At 44.8% G+C, this 25,101-nt stretch overlaps 2 protein-coding genes across 3 annotated transcripts; one reads left to right on the top strand and one right to left on the bottom strand.

Moving 5' to 3' along the window:
- The first annotated feature begins 154 nt into the window (after positions 1-154).
- On the top strand, positions 155-9,592 carry LOC139392186 (zinc finger protein 687b-like). Of its 2 annotated transcripts, none has more exons than XM_071139971.1 (10): positions 155-211; positions 963-3,296; positions 3,565-3,827; positions 4,322-4,506; positions 4,927-5,103; positions 5,382-5,544; positions 5,724-6,053; positions 7,390-7,502; positions 7,828-7,924; positions 8,111-9,592. In XM_071139971.1, exons 2-10 carry the CDS (start codon positions 977-979, stop codon positions 8,684-8,686), a joined length of 4,224 nt encoding a protein of 1,407 aa, XP_070996072.1. In that variant the 5' UTR covers positions 155-211; positions 963-976; the 3' UTR covers positions 8,687-9,592. The 2 variants fall into 2 exon arrangements, with proteins under 2 accessions (XP_070996072.1, XP_070996071.1); XM_071139970.1 differs by having other exon boundaries at positions 3,526-3,827.
- A 7,039-nt stretch (positions 9,593-16,631) lies between these two features.
- LOC139391716 (aquaporin 10b) lies at positions 16,632-19,362 on the bottom strand. Its single transcript, XM_071139206.1, has 6 exons — positions 19,168-19,362; positions 18,113-18,239; positions 17,863-18,000; positions 17,656-17,774; positions 17,240-17,457; positions 16,632-17,028 (listed from the first exon to the last, which is right to left on the bottom strand). Exons 1-6 carry the CDS (start codon positions 19,252-19,254, stop codon positions 16,809-16,811), a joined length of 909 nt encoding a protein of 302 aa, XP_070995307.1. The 5' UTR covers positions 19,255-19,362; the 3' UTR covers positions 16,632-16,808.
- Between the last annotated feature and the right edge of the window lie 5,739 nt (positions 19,363-25,101).

The following is a 25,101-nucleotide window of genomic DNA, read 5'->3' as shown; positions in this document are numbered from 1 at the left end:
TTTTTATTATGTTATCTTTTGTGTTCACATTGAATATTAACAAATGACATTTGTCCGTATGTGGCACCATTTCCACGACAATTTATTTTTGTAGCTTCGGCAATACAAAAATTGCATTAATACAATGATCTGATAGGACCTCTTCATTGTGTGGCAGGAAGTAAAGGCACGTCATCTGGAGCGAGCGACAATAGTTGAATCACAGATCCAGGTAAACTATTAAAAAAAATATGTGCAATTGAGAATCAAAATACCGGTCCCATCAATTGTCCACAGTGACAATGATTTATGGTTATTTCCCAGTAACTCGTTATGAATGCATGGGATGGCCACTAAAGGACCCCTCGCTCTGCTTGGGCACAGCGCGGCCGGGCCATCTAGCCTAGCGGGGGAAGCCAAAATAAACTTAACAGCTGCGAGACATTTGTGCTTTTAAATGATTGATTAGTTGTGAAGCCATTGCAGGTTAATCCATATGTCAAGTATATAACATTTAACGTCCACACTCGGTGAATTCATCTATTGAACCGATAAACAATTGGATGTATTTCTTAGCTAGTTAGCTAAATATGTTGTCGCTAGTCTGTCGTAGGTTTTAGCTAGCTAGCGATAGCTATTTGTTGACAATCGTAGCGAGACGGGCTATGTGTCAAACTGCATTGTGTTCATGCTAGTTGGCTAGGTAATAGCAGCATCCCTCTCGAAATGTTTACTGTATGCAATGTTTTGCTAAGCTGGCTAACAGTCGCTACAAATGCTCGGGTCAAATACAATCCTGTTCGACTTGGATCTGTGTTAATAACTTGCTTAGCTACTAACTAGCTAGCTACCTTTACTGAACTGCAACACATAAGGACAGCCAGCTGGCTAGCAATTTCAATTAGAAATTAGAGAAACAGGATGTTTTAAACTTGGAATCATATCACTCATTTTCTGTCCTCTTGGTGTATCCTCTCTTGCAGGATTTGGTCCCGGCATGGGGGACATGAAGACCCCAGATTTCGATGACCTATTGGCAGCATTTGACATTCCTGACATCGATGCTAAAGAGGCCATCCAGTCTGCTGATGAGGCTGACGGGCCAGGCGGTGCACCTCTGGGAAAGCCAGACGGTGGGGTTGGTGTAGGGCCATCTCTGAGACCAGCTAGCCCCACGGACCCACAGGCTGACACCCCTATTGTCAGCGTTATCGTAAAGAACTGTGTACGGCCTGACATTGATGGAGGGGATGAGGACACAGACCAGAACACTATGGACAGCATTGCCGGGGTCGCTATGGGTCCACGGCTCGGTGTCTGTGCCCCAGACATAGCGGAATCTGAACCACTCAATCACAATGGGTTTGGGGCTGCTGGTATAACTACGCCCCTAACCCAGGCTCAGGCCCAATCAAATGGGGAGCCGTGGTCAGTGTCTACCCCCAAAACGGAGGGTGGAGGAGGTGGTGCTGGATCAACTAAATCGGTCAAGCAGGTTGGCAATATATTCAACAGACTGAAGCCTCTCATGGCGCAAGGGTCGGGAGACCCTGTAGGGAGGGCGAGGAAGATGCAGCTCCTACAGCAGCAGCACACACGGCAAGAGGCAGGCAAAGACGCTTCGTTATCCTCCTCTTCATCTGTTGTGTCTGCATCTCTTGTCTCAGGAGTGTCAGTAGGACTGTCCTCTCCTTTCTTCCCGCCTTCCAAGCCTCTGCTCCCGTCTCCGCCATCCGCCCTCTCCTCACACCCGTTGCACTCATCTCAGCCGTTTAACGGGGCACCTAAAGCCGGCCCGACATTGTGTCCCAGAGAATCAGAGGGGGTTGATTCCGATCTGGACCTAGGGCCCCCGCTGCTGATCCAGGAACCCCCTGGCTCCCCCTCCCGCACCCCTCCCAAACTGACCCGTCGTTTTAGGTCCTCTGCTGGCAGCTCTGACTCCACCCATCCCATGGCCTCATCGGCAGCTCACCCCAAACCAGGGGACACTCCCTCGGGCTGTAGAGTGACCTCAACCGCCCAGTCAGGCTCCACCAAGAGTCTACCACAGGAAGACAAACACCCAGAGCATGTTATAGAAGAGCGAGACTCACCTGAAAGTCCTGAGCCAGAAATACCCATATCGGCTGCACCAGTAACCGCCAAGAGGTGCTCCAGCCCTGCAGTAGCCTCCACACCACCCCCCTCAGACCTTCAGGAGCCTAAGGAGGAGGAGGAGGAGATGGAGGTGGGAAATGGAATAGAGAAGGTTATGGATGGAAAGGCAGATTTTGGAGAGGAAGAGGGTGCAAGAACAGGAGAGGAGAAAATGGAAGTGGATGATGGCAAGTCTACACCTCCAACCACTGAAAGTTGCACCTCAACTCCAGGAGGGCCTGCTGCTCCTGCCCGGCCCCTCAAAGTGCGGATAAAGACCATCAAAACCTCCACTGGTGGAATCACCAGAACTGTTACCAGAGTCGCACCCAAAGCAGGTGCTGCTGGAGCCAAGGGTTTGGAGCCTAGCAAAGCTCCACCAGGGGTGCGGAAGACCCCAGTCAACAGGGCCTGGAAACCTGACACTCCCTCTGGTCGTATGGCACCCTCCCAGTCACAGAAAGCAAAGAGTCTCAACACACTACCCGTGTCTACACTAGCAGCCAGTAGTGCTATGCTAGCCGCTGCAACCAAGGCTCAGAACAAGATGGCTGCCTCCTCGGACTCGGACAAGGCCAAGGTATCTGCCACTGCTGTTAGCATCACTAAATCTGCCGCCCTGCCTGCCACTCCCTCGGTTGCTTCCTCTCCGAAGTTCTCAGTAGCCATGGGTGGGATGAGTGTACGTCCTGTTGGTGCTAAAACGTCTAACGGGGGCAGCGCCAGCGTCCTAGCCGGTACTCACCAGCCAAACAAGCCTGCCTCCATTGTGAACAGCACGGGCGCCGTCATTTCCCGCAGCCAGTCTAGCCTGGTGGAGGCCTTCAACAAGATCCTCAACAGCAAGAACCTGCTGCCCAGTTATAAGCCTGACCTCTCGGCGGCTCCGCCCCCAGAGTGGGGGCTCCCTCTGCCTGCCATGGGCTACCGCTGTCTAGAATGTGGCGATGCCTTCGCCTTGGAGCGCAGCCTGGCTCGCCACTATGACAGGCGCTCGCTGCGCATCGAGGTGACCTGCAACCACTGTGCCAAGCGGCTGGCCTTTTTCAACAAGTGCAGCCTGCTGCTCCACGCCAGGGAGCATAAGGAACGAGGGCTGGTAATGCAGTGCTCTCACCTCGTCATGAGGCCCGTCACCGTGGAGCAGATGATTGGCCAGCAGGACACCACACCCATCAGTAAGGCGGCACTTTCGGGAGAGTTTAGTGAAAATGGCTTCGTCCCATAGGACGCAGCAAATAAGTTTAAGCAATTTAGGACGCATAAAATGTGGCTATATAAACAAAGCTTTATTTCTGTCAGGATGTGGTCCATGTTATTATATGAAATACAAGAGAGAGATACCATCATGCAATTGACTTCCAACTTCTTTGTATTCTTGCTTCGCTTTCTTGCTTTGTTGACCAGGCTTGTGTTCCCCTTCTTCAATCTCCTCTCCTCCTCCAGTCTCCTCCCCCTCCACCACATCTGGAGCCCCCGCAGTGTCATCCAGTTCCAGCCCACTGAAGGACGCACAGTCTCCCTCTGCAGCCCAGCTGAGACCGGTCCGCCGTGCGCCCCAGATCCCCCAGGTGCTGATGCCCCTCCCCAGCAAGAAGGGAGAGGTGCTGCAGTACCACAACTTTAAGTGTCCCGAGTGCCAGGCCCAGTTCTCTGACAAGGCCGAGCTGGTCGCCCACTTCCAGCAGATCAGAGCTACCCCCAACTCGGTGAGTCCTTTGATACAGAGCCTGAAGTATGGGTGTGCATTATTCACAGGCTAATGACGAACTACTAGTGTCAAGCTTAATCATACATAAGGACTGAATAAGGCAGTTTCCCAGACACATATTGTGGACTGCTTTACTTTATGTATTAGTCAATACTATTACGCAATATTAGTGTTTTACTATGAAAACAAGGCATTTGTAAGGCCTCAATTAACTTTAAAACATGTTCTCTCTCTTCCTTGGCCAGACCTGTGGGTGTGCATTGATGACTGGCTTATTACACAGTACTAGTATTAGAAATAGTAGTGTATTCATAGTGTTATGCCTTAGTCAACTTTTAAACATTTTCTCCCTCTCTCTCCTCCCTACCCAAACCTGTATGCTGTACTCCCCTCCCATGATGCTGCTAATGTTTACTATGAAAATGAGTTCTGATTAATTCCTCAATGTGTGTGCTGTATGTCAATCGTTAAACCTCTCATCTTCCTGCCCAGACCTGTATGCTGTGCTCCCCTCCCATGATGCTGCCTAACTGGTGCAGTGTGTCGGCTCACCAGAGAATTCATAAGCACCGGGCACCCCACGTCTGTCCAGAGTGTGGGGGCATCGCCCGGCAGGCCAGCTTCCAGACCCACCTGGAGGAGGCCTGTCTGCACTTCGCCCGCCGCATTGGATACAGGTGAAGAGATAGTGTCTGAAACAAATGTAATAAGTCCGCACACAAAAGGAAGTCGCAGAAGTATTTTCACTAGCTTATCACTAGCTTAAACAGATGTTTCGGTTTAGAAGCCTTATTCAGTGTGTCGGTCATCTGCACTGATAGACAATTGTGCTACAAATACATGCACGTGTACATACCACAAACTACTGCGTAGATGCAGCGCTATGTATTATTATGACACTCCATTGTCAGGTGGATGTATGAGGGATACATACAGTAATCAAATGCAAATACACTCCCTCTATCTCAAAGATATGTGAAAAGATGTGGTTGAAGATTCCTTTCCTTAGTTGCATCACAATCAAGCCACCCAATATTAGCATCAGTGACTAAACCTGTGTGTTTAACATTTTGTTGTTGTTCATATCTGTTCCCCAGGTGCTCCAGTTGCCAGGTGGTCTTCGGGGGTCTGAACTCCATCAAGTCCCACATCCAGACGGCCCACTGCGAGGTGTTCCACAAGTGCCCCAGCTGCCCTATGGCCTTTAAGTCTGCCCCTAGTGCACAGGGACACATCAGCACCCAGCACCCTACCCTCACCGGGGGACAGGCCAAGTAAATACCCCACAGTCACTGAACCATGTTATGTCTCTAGGTTTAGAGCAGTGTTTTGCAATCCTGGTCCAGAGGACCCAGAGGTGTGTACGTTTTTGTCCTAGTGCTCTAGCACTAACACACTTAATTCAACTGTGTTCATGTGTGAATTCCCAGAATTGGGAAACACTGGTTTTTAGTTGATTGTAAAGCATGTCTCTTGTCTGTTTTTGTCACAATTTGAGCCCTGAAAAAAAGTTTAATTCACTCCTAAATACCCTCTTTCTCTGTATTTGCAGATTGATCTACAAGTGTGTGATGTGTGATACAGTTTTTACCCAGAAACCCTTACTGTACATGCATTTCGACACCCACCTGGCCAAGCAGAAAGTGCATGTGTTCAAGTGTCCTGACTGCACTAAACTCTACGCACAGAAAGGTTCCATGATGGAACACATAAAGGTTTGTTTAGTGAAATTCCAACTCATAGGTAAACATACGATTGTAGTAAAGGAAAGTGACATGTTAGTTGATCAATCCCCTGGATGGTAAATAGTAATTTATAGGAGCTAATTTGTCAATATTGTCTTCCCTTTTCTCTTGTCTGATTGGTTATCCCTTTCTTACTTCCTCTTATCCAGACTGCTCACAGAAGGCAGTCAGTCAAACAGGAGGGCCAATCCAATGCCTCTGCCCCTGCCCCCACCAACCCCTCAGCCCCCTCCCTCCCAAAATCCAAGCACTCTGCAAAAAAGGACAACTCAGATGGGGAGGACTGGGGCCGAGACCAAGAGGAGGAGGAAGGAGAGGAAGAGGGGGGTGAGGACTATGAGGAACCTGAGAATCAGTCTAGTTCTATGGAGGTAGGCAGCCATCGTGGGACCATCTCAGAATGGAGCTGCCAGCAATGTCAGAAGACCTTCACACAGAGCGACGACTACATCTCTCACATGAAGACAGAGCACGGAAAGGTAATTATCTGTATAACCTATGACCCACTTCACATAAAAAAAATAAAGATGTGAATCGATTATTTTTAAATTGTAGTATTTGGGATTCGGTTAGATCGCGGTGAATTGAATCAAATAATAATTTGTGAATTGCAAAACATAAAAATTTGTAGCCTTCCGTTGGGATTATGTTGCTGTGAAACTTGTTTTGGGCATTGCAACACAATAGATGCCAGTCAACTTGCAGAGAAACCTTCTAAGGAAAAATAAATCTGACTAACCTAGAAAATACAGTGCATTTGGAAAGTATTGAGACCAAATGACTTTTTGCACATTTTGTTACGTTAGACTTATTCTAAAATTGATTAAATATATATTTTCTCATCACACTACCCCAGAATGACAAAGCCAAAACAGATTTTTGGACATTTTTGCAACTATTAAATATAAAAAAACACCTTATTTACATAAGTATTTAGACCCGTTGCTATGAGATTCAAAATTAGGCTCTGGTGGATCCTGTTTACATTGAAATATGGCAGAACCATGCCTCTGGAAAAATGTACTAATTTGGCTGGGACATGCTTGCTGTAGCTAGATTTCCATACAATTTGCGTCTGATTTTCATGTGAATATTCGAAAATCTGAATAAATGCAAATTTTCCCACGAAATATGTTGCCATCAAACTGACTTATTGCGGATAAAAGTCTGTGCGTGCTGATGGAAATAGGATATGCCGGTTATAAATGCAGACAAAAATATGTAAAATTAATTATGCGAGAAATTTATATAATAACCATAACGAAGTAAACTTGGAGTTGCGCGATATGTTGTGTGGTCCTCCCACAACGACTTGGGAAACCATGCAGTTTATTAGGCTACAGATTAAATAAATGATGAACTTCACAGGGTGGTGAAAGTGCACATGATGAGCTTAATGCCTCTGTTCCAATAAATATCCAGGGTCTTATTTTTGTGACGCAATGATCGATGCTTGGCTGCCTTTTGACAAATAAAAATACCGTTCTTATCCATAATAATTCTCTTAATGTAGGTTGCTTACATCATCGGCAAGCTGTTGGCTAGAGCACATGTGCCAAGACCAGACTAGGCACATTTTCTATATAACGCAACTGTTTTTGTGACAAACCCATCAGTAGAGTTCAATGCAATGGAAACCCATTTTACTTGTATTTTTCCATTCGGTACATGGGAATTTAACCAACTTTTTTATGTGCACGACGTGGTGTTGTACCAAGGTTGTTTAGTATTTGTATGACCTTAGTGTAATGTGTGTGTGTGGGGGTGTGTGCACAGAGGACTCACCCTCTTTTCTCCTCGAAACTTCCCCTGTAGACTATGAAGAAGTTCCCGTGTTGTGTGTGTGAGAGCTCCTTCTCCACCTCTTCCAGCCTGCGGCGTCATGTACGCGTCATCCACGAGGGCAACAAAAGAGTCTTCAACTGCCAGTGAGGGAACCCCATACTCATCTAAACATCCACAAAAGCACCATATTTTGTCCCCTGTAGCTCAATTGATAGAGCACGGATAGTGGGCTTTGATTCCCAGGGCCACTCGTACATAAAAACAGGCTGTATGCATGACTAACTCACTTTGGGGAAAAAAGCGTCTGCTAAGTAGGATATATATATTATACTTGAAAATGTCTGTAGAGTTGATATGACAAGACAATTGGCAGGGATATTTAGAATGTTAAGTTCAGTCGAATATCAGCCCACCTAGGGAAAGTGTGCAGCATCCTCAGAGCCTATGTGTATACTTGTGTGTTTGCAGATATTGCACAGAGGGCAAGCGGACCTTCAGCAGTCGGCTCATACTGGAGAAGCATATCCAGGTCCATCATCACAGGGTCAGAGCCACTGACGGACAGGTCAGTTCGAATCCATTCTTCTTTCCATCACTTGGTAGGGGTACATTTCAGTAATGTTACCCATGGTGTGGTGACATGGATCTGAGTATGTTAAACCAAAAATCAATACTGCTTTTTGACGTTCTCTCTTTTTTACCCCCCCCCCCCCCCCATCACCCCTCTGTCCCCATGCATGGATCTCCACAGACCAGGAAGCGTTCAGTCCCGGGTAAGGGCCCAGGCAGCTCATCTGAACTTGACGGGGAGGGGGGGCCACCAGGGGACGAGGAAGGGGGCGGCACGGACAGCAGAGAGGCCACAGAGGGGGGCGAGGAGGGCAGCATTCCTGTGAAGAAAACGCGAGCGTCGGCGCTTCCCGAGCCCGAGGAGGACGACAACGTGTTCCGCTGCGTGCCGTGCGGCTTCGCCACGGAGGACGGTGCCGAATTCCAGCGCCACATCCCGCAGCATCGCGCTGATGTCGCCTCCTTCCAGTGCCTGCAGTGTGGCGTGTGCTTCGCCTCGGCTGGCTCCCTGGGACGCCACCGTTTCATCGCCCACCGCGTGAGAGATCCCCAGGGGGAGTCACACCACAGGCCACCCCGCACCCCCTCCTCCCCGGACGGCTTACCCTCGTCCCCACAGGACGGAGAGGACGGTAAGGGGAAAATGAGCTGCAGAGTGTGCAGCCGGCGCTTCGACAAGGCCTCCGACCTTAACACCCACTTGAGGACCCACGGCATGGCCTTCATTACCGCCCACAAGACGGACAAGCCCCAGTAGGGTGAAGTTGCCCCTCGATGCTGATCCTGGGTCAGTTTTGCATTTCCCTCACTAATGGTTAGGATTGGGGGAGAAGAAGCAGATCCTAGATCTGTAACTCGGGGAAACTTCACTCCAGAGCCGGACAAGCCCCAGTATGGAAAGGAGGGGTGAGGCCTCGGAGTAACCGACAGGCCTGGGAGATGAGGGGTTTTGACTAAGAATAATTTTAGGGGAACTGAATGTGGATAGATGAGAGCTGACCCAGATGTACTTCTGTGCCGTTTTGAGCCACTTGACCTTCTTTGTCACACTTGCATGCTGAGCAGTGGACTGGACACGCATGAGGATGGGAGTTCTGAGGGTCAAGACCACCTGATCATAGCATCGATATCAGACATACGTGTCCAACTTTTCCATGATTGTGTACGTTTTTCTGCCATTAATATGGTTTGTCTATCTTTAATGTGAACCATGCTATCATTTCTACATGCATTTCCTTCCTTTTCCGAGCTATGTGTCTCGAAAGGTATTCTGTCTCGCGTTGCATCCATACCGACCCACTGTACAAAGAAAGCACTCTTGTTGGTCATAGATCAGTTTCTATGGGTCCACCTCTTTAGTGAGGGTTCGATAACTGTTCTCAAATCAGTATCTGAAGCAAAAAATTGTATTGAGAGTAACACTGATTTGAAGTACTAATGACATTGTTCTATTTATTTATATGAAACACATTGTTGTCGTTGTTTGTGAGACATTGCAGCCAATCTTATGGTAAAGGGAACTTGAAATGTATGACACAGACAGGTGAGATTTATTTCTCTGTTTTGATACGCTGAACAAAAATATGAACGCAATATATAAAGTGTTGGTCCCATGTTTCATGAACTGAAATAAAATATCCCAGAAATGTTCCAGACGCACAAATAGCTTCTTTGAAATTTTGTGCACAAATGTGCTTTTAGTGAGCATTGCTCCTTTGCCACAAGATATGACACACCTGTTTGGTGGATTATCAAGAAGCTAATTATACAGGTGCAATTCAGTCACACACAATGCCAGATATTTTGAGGGAGTGTGCAATTGGCATGCTGACTGCAGGAATGTCCAGCAGAGTTGTTGCCAGAGAATTGAATGTTAATTTCTCTACCATAAACTGCCTCCGTCGTTTTTGAGAATTTGGCAAGTACGGCCTCACAACCACGCCAGCCCAGGACCTCAACACAAACTGTCAGAAACCATTTCAGGGAAGCTAATCTGCACTGGTCGTCTTCACCTGACTGCAGTTTGGTGTCAACCATGTCAGTTGGCAAATGCTCACCTCCGATGGCCACTGGAGGTGGAGACGTTCTCTTCACGGATGAATCCCAGTTTAAACTATACGAGGCAGATGGTGTGTGGATGAGCGATTTTCTGATGTCAACATGGGGAACAGAGTGCCCCGTGGTGGTGGAGTTATGGTATGGGCAGGCATAAGCTACGGACAACGAACACATTTAATCAATGGCAGTTTGAGCGCACAAAGACATTGTGTCGAGATCCTGAGGCCCACCGTCCCGCCATTCATCCGCCGCCATCACCTCATGTTTCAGCATGATAAAGCAACGCCCCATGTCGCAAGGATCTGTACACAATTCCTGGAAGCTCAATGTCCCAGTTCTTTCATGGCCTGCATACTCCAGTTGCCCGTTGAGCATGTTTGGGATTGACATGTACGAAAACGTGCTCCAGTTGCCGCCAATATCCAGCAACATCGCACAGCCATTGCAGAGTGGGACAACATTCCACAGGCAACAGCCTGATGAACTCTATGGGAAGCTGTGTCACACCAGATACTGGCTGGTTTTCAGATCCACGCCCCTACCTTTTTTATTAAGGTATGTATCCAACACACACATATTGGTATTCCCAGTCGTGAAATCCATAGATTGGGGCCAAATTAATTTATTTATATTGACAGGTTGCCTTATATGAACTGGAAAATCTTTGAAATTGTTGCGTTTATATATAAGTTCAGTGTAGATTATTGTAACCCGTCTTGTTTCGAGTGGTACATTGTCATCAATCTTCTAGCCAAGATAAGTGAGTTCCAAGGTTTTACCAGTGGTGGACATGGGTATATGTTGCACGGAACATGTCATACACTAAAAGAAAGTGTTCGGGTTTTGTTACTTGTTATGAAAATGTGAATTTAAGTATAGTATTTGTACTCAAATGTTTTGTTCTTCAACCAGTTTGAAACAAAAATGAACAGGATTTTTATGGGAGGTAGGCTAGCTATAGATTGTCACTCAACTAAGCAGAGGGAGAGTGCGAGGGGTTGTAATTTGTGTTTTAATGTGTATGGACATTTCTCTGAGTTGTTTTCTAACTGCAGAATCAGTGCTTGAACTATTTGTTTTTTTGTTTTCGTCACCTTCTATGAAGTACTGCTGGCTGTGCTTTCACTCTAGTTGTAGCATGAGACAGAGTCTACAACCCACACAAGTGGCTCAGGTAGTGCAGCTCATCCAGGATGGCACATCAATGTGAGCTGTGGCAAGAAGGTTTGCTGTGTCTGTCAGCGTAGAGTGGCTGGAGTGTGTCAGCAGTTCCTGCAAGAGGAAGGCATTGATGCTATGGACTGGCCCGCCCGTTCCCCAGACCTGAATCCAATTGAGCACATCTGGGACATCATGTCTCGCTCCATCCACCAACGCCACGTTGCACCACAGACTTTCCAGGAGTTGGCGGATGCTTTAGTCCAGGTCTGGGAGGAGATCTCTCAGGAGACCATCTGCCACCTCATCAGGAGCATGCCCAAGCGTTATAGGGAGGTCATACAGGCACGTGGAGGCCACACACACTACTGAGCCTCATTTTGACTTGTTTTAAGGACATTACATCAAAGTTGGATCAGCCTGTAGTGTGGTTTTCCACTTTAATTTTGAGTTTGACTCCAAATCCAGACCTCCATGGGTTGATACACAAATGATCAATGGAAATCAAATGTGATTTTGTTGTCAGCACATTCAACTATGTAAAGAAAAAAGTATTTAATAAGAATATTTAATTCATTCAGATCTAGGATGTGTTATTTTAGTGTTCCCTTTATTTTTTTGAGCAGTGTATATACCGTGCATTCGGAAAGTATTCAGACCCTTTCCACATTTTATCCTTATTTTAAAATGGATTAAATAAAACATTTTCCTCAATCTACACACAATGTTCCATAATGACAAAGCGAAAACAGGTTTTTCACCTGTAGTAAATTCAATTGATTTGACATGATTAGGAAAGGCACACCTGTCTATATAAAGTCCCACAGTTATATAGAGCACAAACCAATGAGGTCGAATAAATTGTCCGTAGAGGTTCGAGACAGGATTGTGTCGAGGCACAAATTTGGGGAGGGGTACCAAAACATTTCTGCAGCATGGAAGGTCCCCACGAACACAGTGGCCTCCATTATTCTTAACCACCAAGTCTCTTCCTAGAGCTGGCCGTCCGGCCAAACTGAGCAATCACAGGAGAAGGGCTTTGGTCAGGGAGGTGACCAAGAACCTGATGGTCACTGACAAAAGATCCAGAGTTCCTCTGTGTAGATGGAAGGACAACCATCTCTGCAGCACTCAACCAATCAGGCCTTTATGGTAGAGCGACCAGACGGAAGCCACTCCTCAGTGAAAGGCACATAACAGCCCGCTTGGAGTTTGCCTAAAGGCTCCTAACTGGTCTGATGAAACCAAGATTGAACTCTTTGGCCTGAATGCCAAGCGTCAGGTCTGGAGGAAACCTGGCACCATCCCTATGGTGAAGCATGGTGGTGGCAGCATCATGCTGTGGGGTTGTTTTACAGTGGCACGGACTGGGAGACTAGTCAGGATCGAGGGAAAGATGAACATAGCAAAGTACAGAAAGGTCCTTGATGAAAACCTGCTCCAGAACGCTCAGGACCTCAGACTGGGATGAAGGTTCCCCTTCCAACAGGACAATGACCCTAAGCACACAGCCGAGACAACACAGGAGTTGCTTTGGGACAAGTATCAATGTCTAGGGTGGCCCTGTCAGAGTCCAGACTTGAACCCGATCGAACATCTCTGGAGAAACTTGAAAATGTGTGCAGCGAGGCTCCCCATCCAACCTGACAGCTCTTGAGATGATCTGCAGAGAAGAATGCGAGAAACTCCTCATACAGGTGTGCCAAGCTTGTAGCATCATACCCAAGAAGACGCGAGGCTGTAATCACTGCCAAAGGTGCTTCAACAAAGTACTGAGTAAAGAGTCTGAATACTTATGTAAATGTCATTATGGGGTATTGTGTGTAGATTTGAAGGGGAAGAAACTATTCAATTTTAGAATAAGGATGTAACGTAACAAATTCAAGGGGTCTGAATACTTTCCGAATGCACTGTATATACAGTACCAGTCAAGTTTGGACACACCTACTCATTCCAGGGTTTTTCTTTTACTATTTTCTACATTGTAGAATAATAGTGAAGACAAACTATGAAATAACACATATGGAATAATGTAGTAAACCAAAAAGTGTTAAACAAATTACAATATATTTGATTCTTCAAAGTAGCCACCCTTCGCCTTGATGACAGCTTTGCACCCTGTTGGTATTCTCTCAACCAGCTTCACCTGAAATGCTTTTCCAACAGGCTGAGCACTTGTTGGCTGCTTTTCCTTCACTCTGCGGTTCAACTCATCCCAAACCTTCTTAATTGGGTTGAGTTTGGGTGATTGTGGAAGCCAGTTCAACTGATACACCACTCCCATCACTCTCCTTCTTGGTCAAATAGCCCTTACACAGCCTGGGAGTTGTGTTAGGTCATTGTCCTGTTGAAAAACAAATTATAGTCCCATGAAGAGCAAACCAGATTGGATGGCGTTTCGCTGCAAAATGCTGTGGTAGCCATGCTTGTTAAGTGTGCCTTGAATTCTAAATAAATCACTAACAGTGTCACCAGCAAAGCACCCCCACACCATCACAACTCCTCCTCCAAGCTTCACGGTGAGAACCACACAAATGCAGAGATCATCCATTCACCTACTCTGTGTCCCAAAGACGCTGTGTTGGATCCAAAAATCTTACATTTGGACTCAACCGACCAAAGGACAGATTTCCACCGGTTTAATGTCCATTTCTCGTATTTCTTGACCCAAGCAAGTCTCTTCTTCTTATTGGTGTGGTTTCTTTGCAGCAAATCGACCATGAAGGTCTGGTTCACCGAGTCTCCTCTGAACAGTTGATGTTGAGATGTGTCTGTTACTCTAATGAACTTATCTTCAAATCAAATTTGATCTGTAACATACATGTCTAGCAGATGTTATTGCGGGTGTTTTGAAATCCTTGTTTCTAGCTCCAACAGTGTAGTAATACCTAACTGAAGCATTTATTTGGGCTGCAATTTCTGAGGCTGGTAACTCTAATGCACGTATCCTCTGCAGCAGGGGTAACTCTGGGTCTTCCTTTCCTGTGCCCGTACTCATGAGCCAGTTTCATCATAGCGCTTGATGGTTTTTACGACTGCACTTGAAGAAACTTTCAAATAAATGTTCCACATTAAAGTAATGATGGACTGTCATTTCTCTTTGTTTATTTGAGCTGTTCTTGCCAATATGGACTTATCCCTATTTGGTAAAAGACCATCTTCTGTATACCACCCCTACCTTGTCAGAAATGCATTGAGGAAAGAAATTCCACAAATTAACTTTTAGCACCTCCAGGTGACTACCTCATGAAGCTGGTTGAGAGAATGCCAAGAGTGTGCAAAGCTGTTATCAAGGCAGAGTGTGGCTACTTTGAAGAATCGCAAATATATTTTGATGTTTGACACTTTTTGGGTTACTACATGATTCCATATGGGTTATTTCATACAGTAGTTTTGATATCTAAACTATTATTCTACAATGTAGAAAATTGGTGTCAACTTTTGACTGGTACTGTATTTTGTTACGTTCTAGCCGTATTCTAAAATGTATTAAATAGTTTTTTTCTTTATCAATCTACACACAATAACCCATAATGACAAATTAAAAACAGTTTTTTTTTAATGTAAGCAAATGTATAAAAGTCGAGGCAGTGATGATAGCCTCGAGTATTCTTAGCACACCTGTATTTAGCCCGGGTAGGCCGTCATTGTAAAATAAGAATTTGTTAGTAACTGACTTACCTAGTCAAATATAGGTTAAATAAAAATATATATATATTTTCCCCATTTTTCTCTGCAGATCCTCAAGGTCTGTCGGGTTGGATGGGGATCGTCGCTGCACAGCTATTTTCAGGTCTCTCCAGATTGGAGATTGCATTGTCTTGGCTGTGTGCTTAGGGTCGTTATCTTGTTGGAAGGTGAACCTGGGATGAAGGTTCCCCTTCCAACAGGACAATGACCCTAAGCACACAGCCGAGACAACACAGGAGTTGCTTCGGGACAAGTATCAATGTCTAGGGTGGCCCTGTCAGAGTCCAGACTTGAACCCGATCGAACATCTCTGGAGAAACTTGAAAATGTGTGCAGCGAGGCTCCCCATCCAACCTGACAGCTCTTGAGATGATCTGCAGAGAAGAATGCGAGAAACTCCTCATACAGGTGTGCCAAGCTTGTAGCATATCATACCCAAGAAGACACGAGGCTGTAATCACTGCCAAAGGTGCTTCAACAAAGTACTGAGTAAAGAGTCTGAATACTTATGTAAATGTCATTATGGGGTATTGTGTGTAGATTTGAAGGGGAAGAAACTATTCAATTTTAGAATAAGGATGTAACGTCACAAATTCAAAGGGGTCTGAATACTTTCCGAATGCACTGTATATACAGTACCAGTCAAGTTTGGACACACCTACTCATTCCAGGGTTTTTCTTTTACTATTTTCTACATTGTAGAATAATAGTGAAGACAAACTATGAAATAACACATATGGAATAATGTAGTAAACCAAAAAGTGTTAAACAAATCACAATATATTTGATTCTTCAAAGTAGCCAACCTTCGCCCCAGTCTGAGGTCCTGAGTGCTCTGAAGAAGCAAGCAGGTTTTCATCAACGTTCTCTGTACTTTGCTCTGTTCATCTTTCCCTTGATCCTGACTAGTCTCCCAGTCCATGCCGCTAAAAACCGCCACCACCGTGCTTCGCCGTAGGGATGGTGGCAGGTTTCCTTCAGATGTGACGCTTGGCATTCAGACCGCAGAGTTCAATCTTGGTTTCATAACGCCACAGCATTTTGTTTCTCATGGTCAGTCCTTTAGGTTCCTTTTGGCAAACTCCAAGCAGGCTGTCATGTGCCTTTTACTGAAGAGTGGCTTCCATCTGGCTACTACCATAAAGCCCTGATTGGTGGGGTGCTGCAGAGATGGTTGTCCTTCTGGAAGGTTCTCCCATTTCCACAGAGGAACTCTGGAGCTCTGTCAGTGACCACCGGGTTCTTGGTCACCTCCCTGACCAAGGCTCTACGGAAAATCCATTCGGCCTAATGGCTTGGTTTTTGCTCTGACATGCACTGTCAACTGTGGGACCTTTATATAGACGTGTGTTCCTTTCCAAATCACGTCCAATCAATTTAATTGACCACAGATGGACTCCAAGTTGTAGAAACATTCAAGGATGATCATTGGAAACAGGATGCACCTGAGCTCAATTTCGAGTCTCACAGCAAAGGGTCTGAATACTTATGTAACTAAGGTATGTTCATTTTTTAAATATTAGCAAAAATGTGTGTAGATTGAGGAAAAGTTTTTATTTAATCCATTTTAGAATAAGGCTGTAACATAAAATGTGGAAAAAGGGAAGAGGTCTGAATACTTTCCGAAGGCACTATAGATAAATAATGATTCCGCTTTTATTTTCCATCTGTATTGTGGTCTGTGTGCTGAATTGCCATACATTTTATGTGCCGTTTCAAAATAAATGTGTACGGGAGAACTTTGCTTTATCAAGCCTTTACTTCTGTCCAGTCATTGAAGAAGCTTTATATAACTGTTTAGGGATAGTATTGTATTTTTAATTTAGGCACAATTACAACTACAGTATTTTATACAGATAGATAATCATTCCTCTGTTTATAATTGTGACACATACACTAGTGTCTTGCAAAGAGTGTAGTCCTATAACCCTAGGATATAACCGTTTAAAACCCCACTATTAGATTCTCCCATTTCACATGATGGTTCCATCAAGTCCATCCTTAGGGTCTTTTTTTTCTGGATGTAGCTCCACTGCCTGCCTGCTCTCAGTGGCCTGTCCTTGGGCTGAGGACTCCGAGATGAGCTCCTTCTCTGGATGGTGGACCTCAATGAGGAGCTCGTAGATCAGTGTGCCTACCAGAGCGCCGGCACAAGTGGCCACTAAAGGCACCCACCACCAACCACGTCCCGCCCTGAGAGGGAATGAAAGAAACAGTAACATCTCTTACCTGCTATCTGTATCAGCGTATACACAATGTCAAAGTACAATACTTTGCGTTCAGCTTAAGATTCTCATGTGAATTTCAAGATCCCTATAAAAATGCCTAACATATTAAAGTACTTGTTTGGTTTACTTAAACAAGGGCATTAAGAGTGTCAAAATATGTAGCAGAACTGACTTACTTAAACACCTCATCCCCCCAGCCAGCAATGTATGTGAACAGTCTAGGCCCAATGTCTCTGGCTGGGTTCAGGGCGTAGCCGCTGTTGGAGCCCATGGAGACTCCGATCACCAACACCACAGCCCCCACCAGCACCGGCTGCAGACCTGCAGGCGCCGGGCTGTTCCTGCTGTCCCCCAGAGCCAGGATACACACCATGAGAGCAGCCGTGCCAACCACCTGGAGGTGGTGAGCCGGTTAACCACTACAGAGCAGTGACACCATGATGGCTGAGGCGCCATTCAACCTCTCCCAAATGATTGATAACAAATCAGCCCTTAGTAAAATACCTGATTGAGTCTTCCAGGTACAAATACATTTCCAATGTGTTTATGTTAGTTATCCTATATTCATGTAAACCAAGAAGGGGGTTCCGACCTGGTCCATGATGCCCCCCCACAGGCTCAGGTAGTCAGCAGGGTATGTGGAGAAGATGCCTGCTGTGGCTTTGGGACCACTCACGGTCAGGTGACCACCGCTGTACAACTGTATAGCATCTGTGAATGGAAACACGCACAATCATGCTCCAGCCATAACTTTAGATTTTCTAGTATTCAAGGTTGATATTCTACATTTTCCCCTTACCATAGTACTGCAAGGCTACGGTGGCAGCAGCCATAAAGGCCCCCAGAATCTGGAACAAGACGTAGAAAGGCAGGCGTGTCCAAGGATGCCTGCCCAGAAAGCAGAGGCTGAGAGACACTGCAGGGTTCAGGTGAGCACCTTTGAGAGAACAAAACAACCATTATTTGATAATGTATCAACTATTTTATCAAGATATGGCCTCTTTCCTCTCCCTCATCCACATGTATAGATTTACACTCATAGACTTTACCTGACACCCCACGGGAAACATAGACTCCAAAGGTGGTTCCCAGAGCAAAACCCAGATTGATTGACAGGTAGTGACCGTTACTGTTTTCAGATGTTGTTACCTGGGCAACGGAGCCACATCCAAACAGCTGCAGTCACAACAAAACAAGGCCTGTATCAGAGGAGTTACATCCCTAATGCATCGTATCCCCATTTTTTTAAACTACTGCTTGAATTGAGATGTCAAATAATCTCAGAATTTACTGTCATGGGTAATAAATCAGGTAACCAGGAAGGCCTATATCAAATATCAATTGAAAGTGGTTCCCCATTGTCGTTTACTCAAGTAGTGGGGTAACCTCAGAGTACCAACCAAGATTAGGCACGTTTGGCTGACAAGCCAGTCTTTACAGTCCACTGTTCTTAGGAAGTGTATCGCTTTATGATTTTGTTGTGCGCTATAATTTTTTATTGACCCTGGCAAGCGCAACAAGGCATTAATCTCAAGGCTTGGGGCATGTTCAATAGGGCAGAACGTTTATAATATTGCAAACCGAAATGTACAAACATTCTCTTTTCCAAATTACTCAAACTCTACTGATTTAGGAATTCCCTCCCACACCTCTCCTTCCACTCATGCTCTCTTTCGCTCTCTCTCAGAGGTCAAAGTCCTTGGTTAGCCATTGTAACGATCCACCAATAGCACAAATGGGGTTTTGCAAGCACTTACAATTCAAAACAAGATCAGAGCGAGATAGCGTGTGGAAGGACTGGAGATTCAAATTAGAATAATAGAAACATTAAATGCCAAAGTTATCCTTAGTTGGATTGCACCTGCGCTGTCCCTTCCACCATTCACTGTACTTTGACAGACTGACCAATGGACAGATGTCTTAAGGAATAAGGCTCAACCTGAAGGATACACACCAACACACATATACAATCCTTGAAATACTACAATCCTCTCCCTCTGCCTAACCTCAACCCTTACAACTGAGGTACTAGAAGGACAAGTCTCTCCAACCATTCCTACAGAGCAGCATGTACTATTCTGCCCAGTATCAGAAAGGCACTCACAATCATGATGTAGACCCCCAGGCACTCAGCCAAACACTCTCTGGCAAGGCTACTCTTGATTCGAAATTTATTTAGCAGTCGGTCCATCCCTGTAGCGTGTTTTGGACACCAAAAAGGAAGCTAATATAATGTCTTCATCAGTAGTACTACGTAACTTGGACAGTGAACTTTTCCTCTCCGGCTGACTATTAACACGTTCACGACTGAGAAGGCTTGCACTCATACCCGCAGTCCTCTACGTCACTTGTTTTATGGCATGACTGAGGCTTGTGTATGTATGTAGAAGGGTTATCAATCTGTGGGTCATTCCACGAATAGAGTAGTTTCTGTGTTCTTTTTAAGTGGGAATTGTGCACCAATATTACATTTGTTTGTTATATTAAATGAAGAGCCCTTTAAAACAACCCCAATATTTATTTTTTATTTTTTTTGGGTGGGGTCAGCTTTAATATTGTAACTAGATAGAAACCACAATCAATGTAATTGTCTGCATCATTTCCAATCCCCCATATTTTTTGTATAACTATATATTATTTGAAATATATATATTTTTCCTTAACCCTACCACTTTCCCCTAACATTCTATTGGTTGCAATAATTTTGTATCAAAATTTAAGTAGAAAAATGCTACGTTTTAAATCCAGCGTTGTTTTGTGTATCAGTTCTTAAACCATGTGCCTTGGAATTGGTGCATCGAAAATATTTTGCAATCTGTATGGCACAGCTGTAAATTTGCTGATCTAGCTCCAACAGTGCAGTAATATCTAACAATTACCAACAATACACACAACCTAAAAGTAAAATAATGGAACTAAGGAATATATAAATATTAGGATGAGCAATGTCAGTGGCATAGACTAAAATGCAGTATATACAGTGCCTTGCGAAAGTATTCGGCCCCCTTGAACTTTGCGACCTTTTGCCACATTTCAGGCTTCAAACATAAAGATATAAAACTGTATTTTTTTTGTGAAGAATCAACAACAAGTGGGACACAATCATGAAGTGGAACGACATTTATTGGATATTTCAAACTTTTTTAACAAATCAAAAACTGAAAAATTGGGCGTGCAAAATTATTCAGCCCCCTTAAGTTAATACTTTGTAGCGCCACCTTTTGCTGCGATTACAGCTGTAAGTCGCTTGGGGTATGTCTCCATCAGTTTTGCACATCGAGAGACTGACTTTTTTCCCATTCCTCCTTGCAAAACAGCTCGAGCTCAGTAAGGTTGGATGGAGAGCATTTGTGAACAGCAGTTTTCAGTTCTTTCCACAGATTCTCGATTGGATTCAGGTCTGGACTTGGCCATTCTAACACCTGGATATGTTTATTTTTGAACCATTCCATTGTAGATTTTGCTTTATGTTTTGGATCATTGTCTTGTTGGAAGACAAATCTCCGTCCCAGTCTCAGGTCTTTTGCAGACTCCATCAGGTTTTCTTCCAGAATGGTCCTGTATTTGGCTCCATCCATCTTCCCATCAATTTTAACCATCTTCCCTGTCCCTGCTGAAGAAAAGCAGGCCCAAACCATGATGCTGCCACCACCATGTTTGACAGTGGGGATGGTGTGTACAGCTGTGTTGCTTTTACGCCAAACATAACGTTTTGCATTGTTGCCAAAAAGTTCAATTTTGGTTTCATCTGACCAGAGCACCTTCTTCCACATGTTTGGTGTGTCTCCCAGGTGGCTTGTGGCAAACTTTAAACAACACTTTTTATGGATATCTTTAAGAAATGGCTTTCTTCTTGCCACTCTTCCATAAAGGCCAGATTTGTGCAATATACGACTGATTGTTGTCCTATGGACAGAGTCTCCCACCTCAGCTGTAGATCTTTGCAGTTCATCCAGAGTGATCATGGGCCTCTTGGCTGCATCTCTGATCAGTCTTCTCCTTGTATGAGCTGAAAGTTTAGAGGGACGGCCAGGTCTTGGTAGATTTGCAGTGGTCTGATACTCCTTCCATTTCAATATTATCGCTTACACAGTGCTCCTTGGGATGTTTAAAGCTTGGGAAATCTTTTTGTATCCAAATCCGGCTTTAAACTTCTTCACAACAGTATCTCGGACCTGCCTGGTGTGTTCCTTGTTCTTCATGATGCTCTCTGCGCTTTTAACGGACCTCTGAGACTATCACAGTGCAGGTGTATTTATACGGAGACTTGATTACACACAGGTGGATTGTATTTATCATCATTAGTCATTTAGGTCAACATTGGATCATTCAGAGATCCTCACTGAACTTCTGGAGAGAGTTTGCTGCACTGAAAGTAAAGGGGCTGAATAATTTTGCACGCCCAATTTTTCAGTTTTTGATCTGTTAAAAAAGTTTGAAATATCCAATAAATGTCGTTCCACTTCATGATTGTGTCCCACTTGTTGTTGATTCTTCACAAAAAAATACAGTTTTATATCTTTATGTTTGAAGCCTGAAATGTGGCAAAAGGTCGCAAAGTTCAAGGGGGCCGAATACTTTCGCAAGGCACTGTACATATGAGATGAGTAAAGCAAAAATATATAAACATTGTTAGAATGACTCGTGTTCCATTATTGCATTTCAAGTCTATGTATATGGGGCAGCAGCCTCTAAGGTGCAGGGTTACGTAACTGGGTCAAAGCCGCCTAGTGATGGTTATTTAACAGTCTGATGGCCTTGAGATAGAAGCTATTTTTCAGTCTCCCGGTCCCAGCTTTGATGCACCTGTACTGACCTCGCCTTCTGGATGATAGTGGTGTGAAGAGGCAGTGGCTCGGGTGGTTGTTGTCCTTGATGCTCTTTTTGGCCTTCCTGTGACATCGGATGCTGTAGGTGTTCTGGAGGGCAGGGAGTTTGCCCCGGGTGATGCGTTGGGCAGTGTGATAGATAAATGATATATTTACTTGATTTGTATGACATGAATAATTAACGATTATATACACTTAACTAATAGTGAGACATTTCTCTCCTTCATTCTGAGTGAACTGAGGGGAGTCTTTTGAAGCTTGGCCTAGCAACTGATTAATGATGGCCAGGTAAAGACCTACAGCTGGCATTCCCTAGATAAGATGAGGTGGGTGTAACCGAGATAAATAGAGCGTGGGGGAGTAGAACATAATACTTACTGTGTCTAATTATCCTGGCATCTGGGAGACAACACCAGAGGCAGATGAAAACAGGATGAACCCAAAGTGGCTCATGGTGCCCCCCTATCTATATGGGAAGGGTGGAACCAAACATACTTGGTATCAGCTATATAAAAAAAAACTGTGCATTGTCTGTAAAGGCTGCTCAGCCCAACAGTCAAGACTGTTGAGTTGACCGGTTTCATTATTGCAATAATGAATTGATTTTAAATAAAGATGATTGTTTGAAGAAATTACAGTCTCAGTACTGAATTTCCACGAGAGCAGACTGACTCTGTAGTGCCCTGCGGTTGCGGGTGGTGCAGTTGCCATACCAGGCGGTGATACAGCCCGACAGGATGCTCTCAATTGTGCATCTGTAAAAGTTTGTGAGGGGTTTAGGTGCCAAGCCAAATTTCTTAAGTCTCCTGAGGTTTAAGAGGGGCCTTTGTGCTTTCACCACACTGTCTGTGTGGGTGGACCATTTCAGATTGTCAGTGATGTGTTTACCGGAGGCGTGTGTGGAGGCGTGTGTGGCCACGCAGTAATAGATGAACAGGGAGTACAGCAGGGGGCTGAGCTTAATGATGAGCTTGGAGGGTACTATGGTGTTGAATGCTGAGCTATAGTCAATGAACAGTATTTTTACATAGGTATTCCTTTTGTCCAGATGGGATAGGGCAGTGTGCAGTGCGATTGCATCGTCTGTAGATCTTTTGAGAGGGTAAGCAAATTGAAGTGGGTCTAGGGTGTCAGGTAAGATAGAGGTATTATGATCATTAATTAGCCTATCAAAGCACTTCATGATGACAGAAGTGAGTGCTTCGGGGCAATAGTCATTTAGTTTCAGTTACCTTTGCTTTCTTGGGTACAAGAACAATGGTGGCCCTCTTGAAGCATGTGGAAACAGCAGACTGGGATAGGGAGAGATTGAATATGTCCATAAACACTCCAGCCAGCTGGTCTGCCCATGCTCTGACGACGCGGCTAGGGATGCTGTCTGGGCCGGCAGGGAGAGCCCACAGTTCTTGGTAGCGGGCCAGGTCCGTGACACTGTGTTATCCTCAAAGCCGGTGGAGGGGTTTAGCTTGTTCGGAAGCAAGACGACAGTGTCCGCGACATGGCTGGTTTTCCCTTTGTAGTTTGTGATTGTCTATTGACCCTGCCACATACGTCTCGTGTCGGAGCCATTGAATTGTGACTCCACTTTGTCTCTATACTGACGTTTTGCCTGTTTGCTTGCCTCACGGAAGGAATAACTACACTTTGTATTCAGCCATATTCCCAGTCACCTTGCGGTGGTTCGCACTTTCAGTTTTGCGTGAATGCTGCCATCTATACACGGTTTCTGGTTAGGCTAGGTTTTAATAGTCAGAGTGGGTACAACATCTCCTATACACTTCCTGATAAACTCAGTCACCGTAACAGTGTATTCGTCAATGTTATTCTGAGGCTACCCAGAACATATCCCAGTCCGCGTGATCAAAACAATATTGAAGCGTGCATTCCGATTGGTCAGACCAGCATTAAATAGTCCTTACCACGGGTCATTTCTGTTTGATTTTCTGCCAATAGGAAGAGAGGAGCAAAATGTAGTCGATCTGATATGCTGAAGGGAAGGCGGGGGAGGGTCTTGTAGGCATCCTGGAAGTTGGAGTTGCAGTGGTTGAGTGTTTTAGCAGCGAGAGTACTACAGTCACAATGTGTTGATAAAACTTCGGTAACGTTTTCCTCAAATTTGCTATGTTAAAATCCCTACAATAATCCCTACAATAAATAATAATAATAATCCCTACAATAAATGCGGCCTCAGGATATGTGGTTTCCAGTTTGCAAAAGGTCCAGTGAAGACCTTTGAGGGCAGTCGTGGTATCGGCTTGAGGGGGAATATACACCGCTGTGACTATAACCGAAGAGAATTCTCTTGGGAGGTATTTGATTGTGAGGTATTCTAGGTCGGGTGAACAAAAGAACTTGTGTTTCTGTATGTTATCACAATCACGAAACATAAACCCCCACCTTTTTTCTTCCCGGAGAGTTCTTTTTTCCTGTCTGTGCGATATACTGAGAACCCGGCTGGCTGTATGGACAGGGACAGTATATCCAGAGAGTGCCATGTTTCTGAGAAACAGTATGTTACAATCCCTGATGTCTCTCTGGAAGGAGATTCTCAACCACTTTATTATCTTTATTATCCAGAGACTGAACATAAGCGAGTAATATACTCAGAAGTATACCCACCATACCCACCCTCGGTGGGTGGTGTGACACCTCCTGAGTCGGACTAGAAGACCACTCCGAATACCTCTTCTCCGCTGCCGATGTTTTGGATAAGCCTCTGGAATCAGTTCAATTGCCCTGGGGGTTAGGAACAACGGAAACTCTGGAAAGTTGTATTGCTGGTGAGTTACCGCCGCTCCGATATCCAAAAGTTATTTCCGGGTTTATGTAATAACACAAAACATTTCCTGGGCTAATAAAAAACGAAATGCTGTGAAGTTGCTTAAGAGCTGCCGTATCTGTCGGCGCCAAGTTTGCATTTGAGTTTCACCATAATATTTGCTGTAATATAAAGTTCTGTCTTTTCTGGTGGATTAAACAGAAATTGCAACCAAATTTCTATGGGTTGTTTTAAAAATAGCGATACTTTATTTCATTTTCAAATAACCAAAAGTCGGAGGTTGTAACCTGAATAGAGGGAAAATGGCCATTCTTTACTAATCTGCTAGAGAACCAGTTTGGATTTACAGTGCCTTGCGAAAGTATTCGGCCCCCTTGAACTTTGCGACCTTTTGCCACATTTCAGGCTTCAAGCATAAAGATATAAAACT

The sequence above is a fragment of the Oncorhynchus clarkii genome, chromosome 32 (genome assembly GCF_045791955.1).
Source record: "Oncorhynchus clarkii lewisi isolate Uvic-CL-2024 chromosome 32, UVic_Ocla_1.0, whole genome shotgun sequence".
NCBI classification, from domain to species: Eukaryota; Metazoa; Chordata; class Actinopteri; order Salmoniformes; family Salmonidae; genus Oncorhynchus; species Oncorhynchus clarkii.
This window is presented reverse-complemented; position numbering and strand designations above follow the sequence as displayed.